The 20,333-nt window shown below is 40.6% G+C and overlaps 1 protein-coding gene across 1 annotated transcript in view; it reads right to left on the reverse strand.

The window, feature by feature from the left end:
* The window catches only part of SV2C (synaptic vesicle glycoprotein 2C), a 247,578-nt gene that overhangs the window by 125,108 nt on the left and 102,137 nt on the right, over positions 1 to 20,333 (reverse strand). Inside the window, exon 3 of the mRNA XM_004058659.5 lies at positions 11,728 to 11,908. Within this exon, the coding sequence (XP_004058707.1) occupies positions 11,728 to 11,908 (181 nt within the window). The remainder of the gene's footprint in view (positions 1 to 11,727; positions 11,909 to 20,333) is intronic.

Below are 20,333 nucleotides of genomic sequence, written 5' to 3' on the forward strand. Positions count from 1 at the left end.
GGGAAAAAATTACTCCTTGTCCTACTGTGATGTCCTTTAAACAGAGAAGAAACTATTACTATTACTAGTGTTTCACACCCCATAAACCCCTTGAAGGTGGGGACTATATCATATTCATTCTTGAGTCCCCATTAACTGGCCCAGTGGACATGTGCTAAGTGTTTACGCAAAAGAACTGAATTTCCCAGACTCTTCAATGTTGTAGTTGGCATACCAAGTCTCCTGGAGTAATCTGTTCTGATGATTTAAAGATCTCCAGTGAATAGAAAGATACACCTCACTTTCTGAACCAATATGACCATAATAGAAGTTGAGGGTGCTGGACTGAAAGTTTTGACAGCAATGGAGCCCCCAAAGGCTTCCTGAGTTGCTCTATGCCTTAGTTGCTGTGGTCACCCCTTGACCAAATGACCTGACGGTCCTTGTTGTGGAGAGAGCTCCCTTGGAACTGCTCAGAGGACACTGGGCAATCCCACTGGGCATTCCAGGAGCTTCTATAACACCTGTGAGCATTTCAGAAAAAGGTTGCAGATGCTATAATGATCATCAGAAAAATGTTTAGGGAAGAGATAAAGCAAGAGCTTTCAGGTCTTACAACATAATTTGGTTCCTCTGGTAAGTTTTGAAGATAAGAAAAATCTGCCACTCCCCAACCCCCAAATCTTATAAATTAAAAAGAAGTTTCCCATTATGATTCTACCTCAATATTGCATGTGAGGGGTTAAAAATTTCCTTATTTGTTGTTTTTTGTTTGTTTATTACACTAAGATACAATTTCTGAAAATATATGAAGAAATTTAAAAAATGTAAATGAAAGTCCTTAAATTCCCATTTATCAGTAGGTCTTAAATAGAGCTGATTTTGCCCCTCTTTGCTCCCTGCAGATATCTGGCAATGTCTGGAGACCTTTAGGTTGTCATACCTTGGGGACTGCTGCTGACATCTAGAGGGTAGAGGCCAGGGATGCTGCTAAACACCCTACAACTCACAGAACAGCTCCTTACAAAAAAGAACTATCCAGTCCAAAATATTAATAGCGCTAGGGTTGAGAAAGTTTTGCAGTGGGGGGCTAATGTGGAAAATATAATTGGTTTTATATAAAAGTCTATAATATAAGACACAAATATCTTTTACATTAACTGATGGGTAACACATCCTTAAATCCAGTTTACATGGAGACCTTAGTGTTCGTTATAGAATGATCAGTTAGCTACTGTTGAAATCTGTTCAAGTTCATTTTTTTCAAGTTATATTTAATGGAACATTTACATAAATGAAGCAATGAGATCAGAGTGGCTTATAAAGAATTTTTCTCAGTATTGGATATTAAGTCTATTTTATTAGCTGTCAAAAATGTCAAATCTTAATTATCCTTGGTAATAAGAGGCACAGAAGGAATAATAATAGAAATTCACACTCTACGTAGGTGTGAGATTAGCCAGATTCAAAATAATTTAATTTATACAAATGAAATAGAATGTTAATATTTGGAATTTCAGAGTTGGAGTTATTCCTTAAGAAATATTAGTTCTAGGTTTTTGCAACTTTAACTATACAAATATAAAGAAACTAAAACATTCTGTATTAAACACATTTCTAGAATGAATCAGAATCTCCCCAACGCACAGGCAAGCAGACACAGACACACACACACACACACACACACACACACACACGCACAACACCTCAATAGGTCTGCACATGACTCAATACTAGGCATCTGGTAAATATCATGAAATATATTCATTTATTTTCCCCAATAATCTAAGGCAAATTCACAAGTGGCATATTGTGCAAGGCAAAGAATGTGTTAGCATTACAGACAAAATTTCTCCTCTGCTGGGAAATGTGAGGCACACAAGTTAAACCAGTTTAGCACAACAGGATGACAGAGTATGCCAAGTCTTCCTGCATGCACAAACCTCACTGGGAAACTGGGAAGCCTGACTGTGAATTTCACAGCCATGCCTCGTCTTACTCCAGTTCAGATGGCAAACCAGTGGGGATTATGTTTGTTGCTGTGCTTCATCACACTGATGTACGCTGTTTCAGGCAAAGGTGGGGAGGGGTTTAGGTTTCTTCAATGAAAGAGGGAGGTTATAGATAAAAAGAGTAATTGTACTTAAAATGGCTTGAAGCATGGCATTTTAGAGAGAAATTATGGAATGTTTGATGATTCTTTGTCTTGAGAAGAGATTCTACTGAGTAATTCTATTCTGCTTTAATTTTCTAGCTAGTATGTAACAAAGAATAATTCATTCTAACTTATTTCACCATATAATTGTCAAGCAGTCCTTTACCCCAATCTTCCATTTCCCATTTCCACTGGAAAATGGGACATTCTGCAAGAACATAATTAAGGAGAAAGTTGAATAATCATTGTAAAGTCACATGTTCAATACAAATAATAAACAGAGGGCAGAGTCTACCAAGAGCTGACTCTGGCAGCTTTTATAAGACAAGTATTATAGGATTATAAAAAGATTAGTGAATGGTCTGGCCTATGTCAGGAATCACAATTACAAATAACTTGCATGAAAAATATTCTTTTAATTCTTACTCGGAATCAACAAAAAGGAGAGAAGACACTGAACTGTCAGGCAAATTGCAAAGCAATTCAGAGCCAATTTATTATGTTATAAATTGGACCCAGAAATAAGGGATTAGAGCAGCAGTCCAAAGATGAACCTTTCAGTCTCTTCCACTTTATGAAAGTAAATAGAGTATCACAGACCTTGGGGAGATTGTTCAGAGGCTTAGATGAAAGAGCACACACCTAACACTCTTTCTGAATAGGCTAGGTTGGCACAGAAAATAAGGTTGCTGTATAGATCAGAAGGCACATGTTTGCTATCAATGATAAAGATAGAAATGGGAGAAAAATACATACTGGTAACCTAACTCATCATCAAATCAAGAACAAGAATTTCCTTTGCCCAGTGGCAATGCCAAAGGATGGATAATTTGGGTAGCTTTAGTCTTCAATTTCCAACGCCACAATTTGAAAAATAATATTCTTCGATATATGAAGTTGTCATTTTCTAAATATTATGTAAACTATGAATAGAATAATGAGTAGAAAATTTGGTTATTTAAAAAATATTGATCTTTAAGTATATAATTTGTGGGGAAAACTGCATTGCGAAGAAAACCGCTGCAATTCAACTCCCTTAGCCCTGGTTTGCTATCAGATTGGTGGCCTAACCCCCTAAAACTGTGGAGGTCTATGCATCCACAGTAGCAGACTTAGTACCAGTGAGGGAAGTGGGGTAGTCATGGATCAAGACTTTAATACTGTCTCGAAAAAAAATTAGCTATTGATACAGTTGGAAGAATGCCTTCCCATAGCATCTAAAGGTGCCATGAATAAAGATGGTGACGACCATTATGATGTTCTATAATTAATGATAAAACATGCAGATGTATCTAGCCCCTTGCTGTATACATTTCCTCATCCATTCCTGCAGTCATCCTCCCACCCACCCTTCATTTACCCATTGTCCACCCATTATCCCTCTATCCACCCCCTCACCCAGTCAAACTCTGGGCCAGGCACATCACCAGTTGTTGGAGGTGCAGGCATGAAGCACACAAATTCCTGCTGTGGGCTCCAGAGAGTGAATTCTAAAGAGTGCATATGGCTTATTTTTCACAATTATACACTGTGGGTCTGGAAGATCTTTTGTTCTGTTCCTTCTCCTTTGTGATCAATAGTACCTTTGCTAAAGGGTATATTGGGAAACAAAATGTGTCCAAAAGGTCAGCCTTTTTGTTGGAAAGTAAAAAGCATTGCCTGACAGTGCTTTCCAATAGAAAATGTGAGCCACGTATGTAATTTTAAATTTTTCCAGAAGAGACATTAAAACAAAACAATCACGTAAAGTTAATTTTAATATATAGTCATTTAACTCAATATATGTAAAATATTATTTTAACGTGTAATCACTGTAAAATTATTGAGATATTTTGCATTCTTTTATATGTTCTAGGTCTTTGAAATCCACTGCTATGTATTTTATACCTACAACACATCTCAACTTGGACTAGTCACATTTCAAGTGCTTGGTAGCTACATGAAGCTAGTGGTTACCATGTTGGACAACGCAGCTCTAAGAAAACACTGACACACTGTTTACAATTTGGGTTTTATATTATTTTTGGATTAAAGATAATCTTGACTGTTGCCTCATTTTACATATTGGGGAAGGTCTTTCCATTCTGATGCTCTGGGGCCAGAGATATTTTTGGACTGATCTGTTCAAACACGTATGAGCACATATCATGTATACGTTGTGCCATATGAAATCAGAGACATTTCTGGTTGAGTCTGAAGCACAGCACAGCCTGATGGTTATGAGCATGGGCCCTGGAGCCAGACTGCCTGGGTATGAAACCTGATTACATTACTTATTGTGTGACCTCAGATAGGAACTTCACCTCTCTGTACTTCAACTTCCTCATTTATGACATATAGTTAAGATATATGAATAATGAATAGCATCTTTCTCACCGGGTCACTGATGAGAGTCAATATTTACTAATATAAAGTGCTGAACACAGCATCTCTCATGCGGCAAGCACTATAGAGGTGTTTGATAAAATACATTTTAAAAGTCTTAAACAAAATTTTAAATGACTGCATTTTTCCAATATGATTATTTTAAGAAAAAGACTACTTTGAAGGGAAAAACCTCATAGCTCAGAATCAGACCAAAATTCAGAAGACTGGGTGTCTGTTGAACATTTGGAAGCAATAATCAATCTGTGCCTCAATTTTCTTTTTCTTTTTTTTTTGGGGGGGGATGGAGTCTTGCTCTGTCGCCCAGGCTGCAGTGCAGTGGCGCGATCTCGGCTCACTGCAAGCTCCGCCTCCCGGGTTCGCCATTCTCCTGCCTCAGCCTCCCGAGTGGCTGGGACAACAGGCACCCGCCACCACGCCTGGCTAATTTTTTGTATTTTTAGTAGAGACGGGGTTTCACCATGTTAGCCAGGATGGTCTCGATCTCCTGACCTCGTGATCCGCCCACCTCGGCCTCCCAAAGTGCTGGGATTACAGGCATGAGCCACCGTGCCCGGCCTCTGTGCCTCAATTTTCTAATAAAAAAGGCACACAATTTTTACATGACAAATTATTTAAAACAATTGTGGAAATAAATGGGATGCTACATATAAAGCATTCTGAATAATTCCAGTTAATGGTGATGATTTCTACAAAGCCAAGGTATTCTTACTATAACTCAATACAGCTAATGAATGAATATTGCAAATAGCTATGAAGTACACATTTGGTAGGCTCTATTCACAGAGGAAGAAATTACTATTCTTTCATTTACTATATACAGACACATTGAAATTTCATTTTAATTTCTGTTGCTATTATATTTTTCTCCTGACCTTCCTGCTTAGCAGTGCCAGGCCCTCAGTGAGAAGCTCCCGACTCTGATATGGCCTAGCATCCGAAGTACTATCATTCCCATAATTAACAGTGACTGGATACAAATAATTTAATTCTGGGTCAAATAAAAATGAATCAATGGTGCCAACTCCATTTCCCATCTTTCTAATTGTCTATAACAAAAGAGGGGAGGAAAGTGTCTGTTTCTTGGTGTGAGATTAGTTTAGGAAAGTGATAGACAGATGAATAATTGGTGATGTCCTAGTCCTCCTTCCCACAAAACGCTGTTGTCCCCAGGCAGAAAAATCATTCATTGTACCGAATAAACATTTAAAGTCACATACAATATGTCAGCTGGACATATTTGTGTTTCTAAGAAGATATGCTCATGACTTGGTTTGATGAATTAAGAGGAAAGCACATTTGGAGACAATAAAAATATAAACCCAAGTAGATCTCAGTTTAAAACAAGAGCTTGGCCAGGTGCAGCAGCTCATGCCTGTAATCCCAGCACTTTGGAAAGCCAAGGCCAGGAGGATTACTTGAATCCAGGAGTTTGAAACCAGCCTTGGCAACATAGGGAGACCTCGTTTGTACAAAACATTTTCAAAAATTAGCTGGGTGTGGTGGCATGCATCTGTGGTCCCAGCTACTGAGGATGCTGAGGTACGAGGATCACTTGAGCCCAGGAGGTCAAGGCTGCAGTGAGCCATGATCGCACCACTGCATTCCAGCCTGGGTGACAGAGTGAGATCCCATCTCAAAAAACAAAATAAAACAAAAAATAAAATAAAAGAAGAACTCCTTCCAGTCCCCTTTATATGCAGAAACAGTGCTGCTAATGATGCTTCAGCAATGAAATAAGACACAGCAACTGGAAATCTGTAGCATTTTTGATAAAATCAACACACAGACAGGTAAACCTTGGATTCAGAATGTACAGTTTACTTATTTACAGAGTTGCAAGTTTAAAATGACTTTAATTGCAATTTAAGTCCTAGCTGAGTTATTCCTGGTTCCACCACTGCACCTTAATCTGCAAAATGAAAAGTTTGGATTCTCTGAACTAGAACTTCTCTTTGTTCTAAAATTCCTAGTAAATGGAGCTGATGGACAGGCCCTGTACCAATTAAATGTGGGGATTCTGTACCAATGTGGGAATTCTGCCAGCTGCTGAGTAGGTCTGTTCCAATTATGCAGTCCAGAACTGTGGAATCAGGCACAGGATGGATTCAGTGCCTGACTCACTTGGCCCACTGTGAAACAGACCTGAGCTAAAACACCATTGATTACCTGCCTTCCATAAGCCCCTGCTCTGACTGGTTGACCACAGTGACATTTTGTGTCTCCTGGAATTAGTGTCAGCTTAGAGCCAGTGTCCACAAGCCCTGAGAAGTCTGATTATTTCCTTTCTCCCATGCACACTCATCCTGGTAAAAGGCCTTCAGTCCCTTTGGGGAAGCTGGGAGAAAGACTAACAGTATAAATATTTAGCTGGGTACAAAGATCCTTCTTCAAGGAGGCCCAGCCTCCCCTTCATTCTGTTGGTTCTGGGTCTGTAAACCAGCTCCAGTCTGGGAATGATGGAGGGGACATGACTCAAGTTAGATTTTCATTCACTAGTCATATAAGTTTTCTACTTATACAGATCAAGTAAGAGTTGAGTAGTCTTCCTATCTATTTCACTTCATGATTAATTAGCCAATGACACAGATGGCTGCAAGTCAGACTATGCTGGTTGCTGCTTGAACTCCACTGTCTTTTACAATACCCATGCCCACTCTGCCATGGGCAATTAAGCAATGTTGAACAAGACGACAGTCCCAGCCCTTTGGAATTTACATGCTGGTGGAGGAGAGAAAGAAGAACATAAAAAGTAAATATTTTCAGGCATCAATTGTAAGTGCTGCCAAGGAGACAAAACAGGAAACTCTCTGAGACCCACTGGGTGTGTGGTCTCAGGAAACGCCTCTGGGAAGCTGTGAGTGGGAGGGCCCTGGGAGAAGCAGCTTCAAAGCAGAAAGGATGGCAAGTACTGTACTCCTAGGAAACGCGTGGAGTGCGGGGGGCTCTGTGCACCAGAGGCCCACAAAAGAAACATTCCCAACATTTTGGAATGTTATTTCATCTAGTTTTTCTCAATTTAAAAACTGGATCAGATATGGTTGGAGGGAGTTGTTTACGTAGATGAAACATGGTCTTTTATTTAAGGTCTCTAGGATGAGAATCTTAATTCTCTGGCTTAAGTTTTAATAAAGAAAGTTTAAATAAGAAAAAGAATATATAAAACTTCAGCTGCTTCTGTACTGAGTTAATAAGTAACAGGAATGAAGGGTTTAAATACGATATGCCTTTGAAAACAAGAGGATCATTTAAATAGAAATTTTCTTATTCCAATGTTATTATTGTTTTCTCCCTCCTCTTTGAGATTCCCAAGCCCCTTGTGCCTTCTTTTCAGGCTCTAATTCCTGGAAGGTGGGGACTGGAAGAGCTGCCTGTCTGCACAGACTGTAAGCAACTTGAGGGGAGGGCTCAGCTATATCCATGAAAGGCCTTGCATGGTTCCAGTGAATACAGTAGGTGTTACAATGTTTTTTGAGTTGAATTGGAATGGAATTGGAGAAAAAGATGCTTTGATGAGACTCCTCAGAGATTCAGAAACAGAGTTCCCAGATAAACTCTAGACTGTTGAGAAAAACCCTGGGCCATGAAGGTAGCATTTCACAAAGCAAGCAAAAGTAAAATAGCCCATAAACTTTGGTGAAGAAGAAAAATATTGCAATGGTCAATTTTACATGTTAACTTGACTGGATTAAGGGATACCTAGACAGCTGGTGTCTTAGTCCATTTTTGTTGCTATAAAGGAATACCTGAGGTGGGGCAGTTTATAAAGAAAAGGGGTTTATTTGGTTATGGTTCTGTTGGCTGGAAGACTGGGCATCTGGTGAGGGCCTCAGGATGCTTCCACTCAGGAGAGAGGGCAAAGGGGAGCTGGCATGTACAGAGAACACACAGTGAGAGAGGAAGCAAAAGAGAGGGCTGGGGGGTGCCAGGCTTATTTTTAAACAACCAGCTCTCATGAGAACTAATAGAGCAATAACTCACTCACATTAATCTATTCATGATAGATCCACCTCCAAGACCTAAAAACCTCCCATCAGGCCCCACCTCCAACACCGGGGATCAAATTTCAACATAAGATTTGGAAAGGTCAAACATCCAAACTATAGCAGCTAGTAGAGCATTATTTCTGGGTGTGTCTGTGAGGGTGTTTCTGGAGGAGATGGGCATGCAAATTGGTAAACTGAGTGGAGAAGTACTGCCCTCAGCGTGGGTGGGCACCATCCAATCAGTTGTGAACCTGGAGAGAACAAAAAGGCAGAGGAAATTCTAATTTGCTCTCTCTCGGAGCTGGGACATCCTTCCTCTCCTGTCCTTGGACAACAGATCTCCAGGTTCTCTGGCCTTTGGACTTTGGGACTTGCACTAGCAGCACCCTGAGTTATTAGGCCTTTAGCCTTGGAATGAGAGTTATATTATCAGCTTCCCTGGTTCTGAGGCCTTCAAACTTATACTGAGCCATGCTACTGGCATCCCAGCATTTCCAGCTTGCAGAAGGCCTGCCATGGGACTCCTCAGCCTCCATAATTGTGTGAGCCGTTGCCTTAATTAGTCCTGTCTCATATCTATCTATCTATCTATCTATCTATCTATCTATCTATCTATCTATCTATTCTATCCATTCTTTCCTATTGGTTCTATCTCTCTGGAGAATGCTGACCAATACAGATTTCTTCCCTCATTTTCCTTAATAACTTCATTTCTCAGGTCCTGTCAGCCGCTGGATCCCACAAAACTCTGCAGAAATTTTGCCACCTGGACTAAGGTAACTAAGCTCACATGACTCCCCCCTCAGCCCTGTCCCCAGCCTAGGTACTCACCATTTATTATAGAGATTAACTTGATTTATGCTTGATTTTACTTGCCATGTTTTCTCCCAAATATTTTGTCCCTGATTAGGCCTTTCTGTTTCTTGCATGGGCCAGACTTGAAATTTAAAAAGCCAGAAAGGGGTCTCTTTCTGCCTCCTCCCCTGCTGTCACTCCAAGGCAATCAACATAGAACAGCTTAGCAAAATGTATGTGAGGAGGAACAAAGGAGATAAGAAATGCCAAACTATGAGTGAGTGTTTCTAAACATTATCCTACATTATCTTCTCTACCTTGTACTTTCAATACATCATCTCATTTGATCTTCACACTCCAAGGTAAGAATGCAAAGTCCTAATGTCTTCTTTCACAAAGAAAAAGCAGGCAGGAGAGCCTGCGTGACTTTCCTAAGACTCCATGATAATAGGCAGGAGTAGGGCACACCTGGATTTCTTGATTCCCAGCCCCCGGGAGTCCTGACCTGTTGGCTGAAGAATGATTTGTCTGCAGTAGGAATGAGGATAATATCAAGAATACATCTAAGTTGTCTCTGCTTTTATGTTGCCCTTGAATTCGCTTCTGGATAGGCCATTGGTTTGGAATATTTTGCAGCCACCACAATGGACCTTTTTCTCTACAGTCTGTTGGGATGACCATGTCTCAATCCAGATTGGTAATTAAAATTGCCACAATAATTTGACCACAGTCGTGTACTTTTGGGTCTTTGGATATTGCTTCAATTTCCCAAAAAAGATTGCAAACTGAAAGGACTGGAAAATTCAGCACTTATGCTGTTAGCCTTCTGTTGACAGGCTAGTGGTATTATATAGATAATAAAAGGGAGAAGGAAGCTTGGCCTTTCCTGGTGGCAAGAATATCTTATCCTATGGACCTACTCACTGAGAAGGTCCTTTAACAAATAGCCCCAAGTAACAACTGTTCTTCATTCATTCATTCATTCATTCAATCATTCAACATTTAGGTCTGCTGAAACCCTTTGAGTCCATGATCCAAAATCCATCTTCAAGTCAGCAGCGTATGTAGCCAATCTCACAGAAACTGAGCACCAAGGGGCTCCCCTGTGGAGAAAAAGCCTCCTCTCCCCTTTCTCCATTGCTACAAAGCAAATGATTGATTCTGAACATTTTTTTTTTCCCAAGAACAAAATATTTTACACTTTCCCAAACTCTCCAGCCATCTTGGTTTACTGAAATGCACTGTCTTCACTCTAAGGAAAGCTCCTGAAATTTGTGCAAGTTAGTCAAGTATTTGCTAAGCGCTCATTGTGTGCAGAATGTAGCATAGGAGCTGTGGGAAATGCTACTATACATAATTAAGAAAGATATGCTATAGTCCTCTGACCTCTTTTCACAAAACTGTGTTCTGCTTTGTAGGTTGTGGTGGTGTATCACTAACAACCACAACTGATAGCTTTTAAAGTTTATAACCCAGCCCCGTTTCCCTCATTTTCTTCATTTATGTTTAAAAATTGTATATTATTCCTACAGATTCATTTTGTGTTAGACATCTTAAAAAAAGTCTCTAAGTTCTTAATCATGAATCAAAAATTTTATATATACATATATTTAACTTTTAAGTTCAGGGGAACGTGTGCAGGTTTGTTATAGAGGTAAACTTGTGTTGTGAGGGTTTGTTGTACAGATTATTTTGTCACCCAGGCATTAAGCCTAGTACCCAGTAGTTACAAAAATTTTATATTTTTACTATGGTTTTTTCTTGTTGAAGCAAAGTTTCTCATATATTCCTTATTCAGCTATTAGGTTTTTCTATGCTTATGGATTCATTTAGTATAGTTATAAGTGCTTTAAGCTCTTTAAAGAAAATGACCATCGGCTACACTCTACCACTGCATTTGGGTAATAGCACAACTTCTGTTAATTCAGCAGAAGTCAGGAACTTACTAAAAATTACGTCTCAAGGAGGCTTTCTACCAAGTTAAATATGCCAAGTTAACATAGATCAATAAAAGTGCATTTATTTGAGACACTCTAATCCTGAATTTAAGAGCATGCTTGAATGGTTCAAACCTTTAATTAGTTCATAACAGGTAGGACCAGAGCTATTTCCTACTTACATTAAATTTTCAGAAGCGGCATATATGTGTGAATGTGTTCTACTACAGAAACAGCATTCCATTTAAAACAATACTCATCTTCTAGAAGTAATAATCAGCTATGAAAACATAGGTGTGTATTCCCTTCTGTCCTGTATTTAAAGGTTGATAATTATATTTCTCAGAACCAGCATTGTGGTTTCCAGGGCTGACATGAGGATATGGAAGGAGATGTGTGAAGGGATAATTTCCTCCCAGTAAGGTTCTCTAGAGTGGAGAATTATGAAGAATAAACACATTACTATAAAATATGAAGGAGAAAACCTTACCCGAATCCAGAAAGTAAGCGACAGAAGAGAAAGAAGCCATAACCTTGGACAAATGAAGAAAGGAAGGCAAAGAATCCGTTGACAGACATGCAAATCAGAAGAGACTGTTTCCTTCCCACTTTGTCTGCCAGTCCTCCCCAGAAGAACGCCCCCACCATCATCCCGAGGTACACTATGCTGCCTGCAACACACAGAAAACAAAGAAACACATCAGAGATTGGGAGTCAATGACACATGTAACAGCAAGTGAACAAGGAACAAAATACATTCCAGCATTTTGCATGAGGAAAATTTCCTTTAAAAATATAACCTTCAGGACACAGTAATCAGTTTTCAAGTTGAAGAGTAAGCAATATGGAAAAAACACTTGGCAAGGTCTCACGACCCTCACATCAATAATGCAGGGATGCTGTTTTGCAGATAGCTGAGTACACTCAGCTACAGTGAATGGTGAATGTTGTGAGCCATTGTAAAATAAAAGCTGTCTTTATTTAGGCTGGGTTGCTACAGAGAATAGGGTGGTCAACCTTTGCCTGGGTGTGGAGGGTATATTTTTCTCTGTACTATGGTGCTGACTATGGACAGATCATCCTTCTCAATGGAGATTCCTCCTGTCATGAGACCCAGTGTGTGTCCTGGAGACAATTTAGAGAATGTATAAGTGCAGCACGAGGGATTCCAAAAGCAGAAGGATTGACCCAGGGAAATGCCTATGTAGCAGATCTCTTATTTACAGCATAAGAGGCTCAAGTTTGCCGCTCATGCCTCTCAGAAGCTAATCACTAGCTAAGCATCTTTATAAGAATATCTGTGTCTTTTAAAATGCCTACAAATCAGAAAGTGAGATTTTATAGATCAGGAGTGGCCTGTGGATGCTGTGATCTAAAGACTTGGGAGTCTTTCATATAGCTCCAGCCCAGGGAACAAATCCTCCCCCATCCCCTTCTCCTTATGTCTTTCAGAACTGCCCCCACCCAGCCCCTGAGCCCTGGGGTAAGCCACCTTGATGGCAACAGTAAACCAAGATCTCTTGTGGTCCACCTGAATTATCTGACTACAGAAAGCATGAGTAACACAGAGACAAGCTGTCTGCATTCAATCAATAAACACTTATTATCTTTTAAAGATAACAGTAAACAACAGCCCCTGGTACTACTTTCACTGAGTGAGCATCTGTTTGTGCCAGGCACTCTTTGAGGAACATTCCATATGTTGGTTCACTTAATCCTCACCACAGTCCTGCAAAGTGAGTATTATTAACCCATTTTACAGATGAGAAAACTGAGGCTCAGACAGATTATTCAACTTGATCTAACAGATAGTAAGTGGCTAGCCAGGGTTGTGAAATGATGTTTCTCTGGCTAAAGCCTGGGGGTCTTTCTCAGGGCTGATATTCCATTTCACCAGGCTCAACTGCCCTGGCCCCTCCAGTGGGAAGTCCTGGACTTTCCCTTGATCCAGTAACTAAAGGGTTAAAACCTGATGCTATAGGGTAAAGCTTAGAGCTATAAACATGCTATTTTGATTCCCTGGCTATCCTTGTTATTAATTATTTTGAATATTTCCACTGTTCTTTCTGCTAAGCTCAACTTGGGAGCCCCTGTTATGTGCAAACCAGAAACCAGGTGATGTGAAGCAAGGTCTTTAGCTGGGTGTTAATTTCTGCTTGAGCTCAACCCTGTTGTGTTTAAAGAAAATGCATCTGAGATCTTGGGGCAAGGCAGGTTAACCAAGATTCCTACTGCCCCCTAGACTATCACCGTCCACTGCTTTCTGCATTCCTCCTACCACCTTTCCCTGAAGGCATTTGGACTTTCAGACCCCTGAGAGTATGGGATTTACAGTCTGGGGAAAGTGGCTTATCAAAAACGAAGGCAGAATGGCCTCCTGGGATCATAGGATCAGAACAGAACAAAGTGTAAACTCATGTACCTGTGCTCCAAGTCATCCAAATTTTTTTCCTACTCTGTCAGGATGGCTTAAGGAGCTCGTAATTCAGAGAAGGACAAAAACAGATACAAAACTAAATGAGCTCAAGCCCAACCAGGTGGTGTGCACCCCAACAGCAGTGTAAATGGGAGCAGAGGGGCAGAAGGTGGCTACTAATTCTCACGTGGCCTCTGGGAAGATTTTACTAACAAGAGAACATCAGAGGGGAATCCGAAGGATAAGAAAGATTTCAAAATGGTATTAAATTCCTCCATGACTGACACAGTTAGTATAAAAAATGTTATATCAAACTGTATCTTTACTTGCACTCTGTTTAAAAATATTTTTAAGATCTAAAGGTAGTAATCTTTTGTGACTACACCTAGTTTGTATTGAAAACTGAACTGTTCCATTGGGCATTCTGTGGAAAGAATTAATCCTACCCAACAGCTTGTTGGAGACAAACACAGCACAATTAAAACGTTCATTTGTGGATTGTGTGATCTAATTAAAGCCAAACCTTTAAATGTTGGCAAAGGCATCAGGTGAATAACTGTAACCACTCTGGGATTGTCAGACACAGACTGTATTTCCTTCCCTGTTTGCATTCACTTTTCCTTTCTATATTCACAGTGTTATAACGGGGAGTCCTTGAAAACTCAGAGCAGAGATCAAGCTCTAGACAATCTCCAGCCTTCTCTCTCTCTGCGCCTTGAGATGCTGCAGACGGGCAGACTTAAAAGGTATCTTCATCCAAAGCCCCTCATTTTACAAGTAAGAAAACAGCTGTCAGAAGTCAGAACTTGAAATCAGGTCTTTTAGATCCTCACTTCTCAAAGTATGACCCCTGAACCAGTGAAACCAGTCCCCCCCTCCCCTGCCCTGGGGAGCTTACCGGAAATGTAGACTCTTAGATGCCACTCCAAACCCACTGACTCAAAGTCTGCATTTGAATAAGACCCCCAAGTAATCTGTGTATACCTTAGAATCTGAGGGTGCTTTCCAATAAAACAGACAACATTTCTAATACATTTTTAACTTAAAGTTTGTATTTTTTTAAATACATGTTTGAGGGGAGGAGATGAAGGCTACAGAGTATTTTAACTCCAAAGATGTGAAACAGGCAAGACCTGCTAGATGAGCTGGAGCTCTCAAAAGGGCAAGCAGGAGCTGTGGAATTAGAAGCTGCTCACCTCTCCTGGGACCTGCCTTCCACAGAACTAGAAGCTGACTTTCCATTCAATTCCAGGAGAGTGATGTTAAAAGAGGCCAGGCTGTGACTCTTGTATCCTTTCATGAATTTAATGAAGACTTTAATTCAGCTGGGATTTCAGGAGGTTGAGCGTGACCTGAGAAATAAACTCAGCTTACTCTTCCTACCATAGTTCTGGTGAAGGCCATTCCTGGCCAGTCCAGGCTCTTAGTCTTTCAGAAGATGACACAAAGGCCTCAAGTATGACTTCCTCATTAAGGCATTTTCTGACATGGAGGCTGGTTCCATTTTATTTAATCATACCCTCATTTCCCCTGATAAATATCACATTTACATTTCTGTCTCTTTGCTAAGCTGCTTTTGATTCTTTCTGACAATCCCTAAGGGGACATGTCTTTTCCCCCGACACCATTTTAAACCATATTTAAACAAAACAGAACAACTAGGAAATTATATATAGTGTTTTTCTCATATCAACTTTTAGTCCATCAGTTTTTAAAAATTATCTTAAGCACTTCAGTAATGCATGGCTAATGCATTACTCTAGAATTCCTTGCACCATTTATTTATAAACTGATTTTCAGTGAAAAACATTCTGTATTAGTATTCCGAATTCATTGATGATAAGGTTTGGGTCTGTGTCCCTGCCCAAATCTCATGTCAAATTGTAATTCCCAATGTTGGAGGTGGGACCTGGGAGGTGATTAGACCATGGGGGTAGATTTCCCTTTTGCTTTTCTTATGATAGTGAATGAGTTCTCACAAGATCTGGTTGTTTAAAAGTGTGTAGCACCTTCCCCTTCTCTCTCTTCCTTCTGTTCCAGACATGTAAGACACGCCTGCTTCTTCTTCTCTCTCCTCCTTCTGTTCCAGACATATAAGACATGCCTGCTTCTTCTTTGCCTTCCACCATGATTGTAGGTTTCCTGAGGCCTCCCTAGCCATACTTCCTGTACAGCCTGAAGAACTATGAGCCAATTAAACCTCTTTTCTTTATAAATTTCCCATTCTCAGGCATTTCTTTATAGCAGTGCGAGAATGGACTAATACAGAAAATTGGTACCAAGAAGTGGGGCATTGCTATAAGGACACCAAAAAATGGGAAGCAGTGTTGGAACTGGGTAATGGGCAGAGGTTTGACAATTTGGAGGGCTCAGAAGAAGATGGGAAGATGAGGGATAGTTTGAAGCTTCCTAGAGGCTTTTAAAATGGTTGTGACCAAAATTCTGATTTCAATAAGGACAGTGAATTCCAGGCTGAGGAGGTCTCAGCTGGAAATGAGGAACTTATTGGGAAATGGAGCAAGGGTCATTCTTGCTATGCTTTAGCAAAGAGACTGGTGGCATTGTGCCCCCGCTCTAGGGATCTGTGGAACTTTGAACTTGAGAGAGATGATTTAGGATATCTGGTGGAAGTAATTTCTAAGCAGCAAAGCATTCAAGATGTGGCCTGGCAGCTTCTTTTTTTTAATTTTTATTTTTCCATAAGTTATTGGGGTACAGGTGGTATTTGGTTACATGAGTAAGCTCTTTAGTGGTGATTCGTGAGATTTTGGCACACCCATTACCCGAGCAGTATACACTGCACCATATTTATAGTCTTTTATCCCTTGCCCCCCTCCCACATTTCCCACAAGTCCCCAAAGTCCATCGTATCATTCTTTTCCTCTTTTTCTTTTTCTTTCTTTCTTTTTCTTTTTCTTTTTCTTTTTTTTTTTTTTGAGACAGAGTCTTGCTCTGTCACCCAGGCTAGAGTGCTAGAGTGCAGTGGAGCGATTTTGGCTCACTGCAAGCTCTGCCTCCCTGGTTCATGCCATTCTCCTGCCTCAGCCTCCCGAGTAGCTGGGACTACAGGCACCCGCCACTACACCCGGCTAATTTTTTGTATTTTTTAGTAGAGATGGGGTTTCACTGTGTTAGCCAGGACATTGTATCATTCTTGTACCATTGCGTCCTCATCGCTTAGCTCCCACATATCAGTGAGAACATACAATGTTTGGTTTTCCATTCCTGAGTTACTTCACTTATAATAATAGTCTCTAATCTCATCCAGGTCACTGCAAATGCTGTTAATTCATTCCTTTTTTATGGCTGAGTAGTATTCCATCATTCATATATATATATATATATCTTGCCTATGTTTATATGCATGAGCAAATAAATGACCTGAAACTGGAATTTATATTTAAAAGGGAAGCAGAGTATAAAAGTTTGGAAAATTTGTAGCCAGGCTATGCTTTAGAAAAGAAAAACTAATTTTCAGGGGAGGAATTAAAGCAGGCTACAAAAATTTACATAAGAAGAGTCAATTGCTAATAGCCAAGACAATGGGAAAAATGCCTCGAAGGCATTTCAGGGACCTCCATGGCAGCCCCTTCCATCAAAGGTCTGAAGGCCTAGGAGGGAAGAATGGTTCTGTGGGCCTGGGCCAGGCCCAGGGCTCTGCTGCCCTGTGAAGCCTCAGGACACTACTCCCTGCATCCCATCTGCTCCACCTCCAGCCGTGGCTCAAAGGGGCCCAGGTACTCAGGCTGCTGCTTCAGCAGGTGCAAGCTGTAAGCCTTGGCAGCTTCCATGTGGTGTTAAGCCTATGGGTGTGCAGAGTGCAAGAGCTAAGGCTTGGCAGCCTCTGCCTAGATTTCAGAAGATGTATGGAAAAGCCTGGATGTTGAGGTGGCAGTCTGCTGCAGAAGTGAGACTTCTAGTAGAGGTTACTTCCTAGTAGAGGTTCATGGAGAACCTCTACTAGGGCGGTGCGAAGGGCAAATGTGGGGTTGGAGACCCCACAAAGAGTCCCCACTGGGCCACTGCCTAGTGGAGCTGTGACAAGAGGGCTACAATTCTCCAGACTCCAGAATGGTAGATCCACTGACAGCTTGCACTGTGTGCCTGGAAAAGCCACAGACACTCAATGCCAGACCTTGAGAGAAGCTATGGGGGCTGAGCCCTGCAGAGCCACAGGGGTGGAGCTGCCCAAGGCCTTCGGAGCGCACCTCTTGCATCAGTGTGACCTGGATGTGAAACATGGAGTCAAAGGAGATTATTTTGGAGCTTTAAGATTTAATGACTCTCTTGCTGGGTTTTGGACTTGCAGGGGCCTGTAGCCCATTTCTTTTGGTTGGTTTTTCTGTTTTGGAATGGCGGTATTTACCCAATATCTGTACCTCCATTGTATCTTGGAAGTAACTAACTTGTTTTTGATTTTATGGGCTCATAGGTGGAAGGGATTAGCCTTGTCTCAGATGAGACTTTGGACTTTTGAGTTAATGCTGGAATGAGTTAAGACTTTGGGAGACTGTTGGGAAGGCATAACTGCATTTTGAAATGTGAGAAGGATATGACATTTGAAAGGGGCCAGAGGCAGAATGATAAGGTTTGGGTCTGTGTCCCTTCCCAGACCTCATGTCAAACTGTAATTGCTAATGTTGGAGATGGGGCCTGATAGGAGGTGACTGGATCTTGGGGGTTGATTTCTCCTTTTCTGTTCTTGTGATAGTGAGTGAGTTCTCATGAGATCTGGTTGTTTAAAAGTGTGTAGCATCTCCCTCTTCTCTCTCTTCCTTCTGTTCCAGACATGTAAGACATGCCTGCTTCCCCTTTGCCTTCCACCATGATTGTAAGTTTCCTGAGGCCTCCCTAGCCACACTTCCTGTACAGCCTGCAGAACTGTGAGCTAATTAAACCTCTTTTCTTTATAAATTAGTCCGTCTCATGTATTTCTTTACAGCAGTGTGAGAATTGACTCATACAATTGATAATATCCATGAGGTGACAATCACACTCACTTTTTATATGCAGATCTTCTTAGGTTAAAACAAAATTTTTGAGTCAAAGAAAAATAAAAGTAGATTTTTGTTGAATGATAAGGACATTTCTGGAAATGGTTGAAAAGAATAATATGGACTGACATTAAATAAAGCTTTATTACTCAAATAATGCTTCATTTTTTTAGATGTTATTACTTCTTTCATAAGAAGTAGGTGCATTTGTTTTCCCAAAGGTAGAGTTTCTTCCACAAATCTGAGGTATGTCTACAATAGAGGCCCACTGACACACAATCTCTCCTTGACCAAACCCTAGTCTTTGGACCACTCTTCTCAACTAGACTACGAAGTATGGACTTCTGTGTTCGTTTCTGCATTGCCCAATTTTAGCAAGAATCCTGCCAAGTCAGTGAATCCCCGACTCTAGATGGCTGGTTGTCTTCAATATCTGATCAGATCCCCTGGTCAATATCTGATCACCCTGGTCTGTCTTCAGCAAGAATCCACTTAGGTCAGTTTACCCAAAATCTTCTTTACCCCTAATGTTTCCTCTTGGTAATTTTCTGATGAGACTGGGTGCATTCAGGGTGATATGGTGGTAGATCCCTCTTGGTAATTTTCTATCCACTAACTCTCCCACCCTGGGCCTTGGCTCTAAATTCACACTTTTCCTTTTTGTACTAGGAGTTGAGCCTGATCTCTCTTCTATACTGCAAAACCCATTGCAGTGGTCCCTACACCTGTTATGACGGTCCTGACTATGCTTTAACAAGCACTACAAATAATTTTCCCTTTAACATCAGTTGGCCAGTTTTCATTTCACCAACCCAATAAAGTAACCAACCCTCCCACAAACACACCAAAAACCATCACTGAAAGTGTTTTCCTTTCACTCACCCATCTTCCTTCTGCTTCCACCAGCAGCACTTTATGCTTCTGAAGAGTGACCTATGTTTGTACCCAACTTTTTTATGCCAGTTCTGTTTGTTATTAATTATGCATTTAATTTAACACCAATCACATAAATAATGAAATCTGAGTGTGAAAGGAAAGGGAGCTATTTCTATGAAAGTGAATGTAAGAAAGACTTGGGGAAGATGACTTGCAAAAGAAGATCACTGCAATGTGAGCAATACAAAAAAAAGACTGAGAAAAATCATTAAGATGAAAGATCCTGTGCTCAGATTGAGGCACGTGTGTTGTTACGGTCTCACTCCACTTTAAAGAAACTTAAGACTAAAAATCAAAGCTGCAGAATGACTGTAGTGATGCAAAGAAAACAATGGGGAACTCCAGTTTGAAGAGCCCAACTCAAAGGAAAAATCTCTCACTCTGCATCCAAAGATGGTCAAATGAATGTATGCTTATAGGTTAAAACACCATACTTACATACATATTTATATTTTTGCATGTTTTCCTGCTTTTACCAACTTTTCTACTAACCAACTAATTACCAGACCTGATTTAGTCAGGTAAGGGGGTTTTTATCATGCCTCTGAAGACCCCTAAAGGTATGCTTTGTGCTTAAAGAAATCAGCTACTGGAATAGTCACTGCAAATTGGTTTGTTTTATTACTAAAGGCAACACTGAAAAGGATATCTTCTTAAGGTCAATTCTGGGAAGCCAAGGGAAGACCACACTCAGCCAACAATTTTGGGGTTCCAGGAGCAGGGACAACAGGGCAGCAGCTGTGAAAGCTT

The sequence above is a fragment of the Gorilla gorilla genome, chromosome 19 (genome assembly GCF_029281585.2).
Source record: "Gorilla gorilla gorilla isolate KB3781 chromosome 19, NHGRI_mGorGor1-v2.1_pri, whole genome shotgun sequence".
NCBI lineage: Eukaryota > Metazoa > Chordata > Mammalia > Primates > Hominidae > Gorilla > Gorilla gorilla.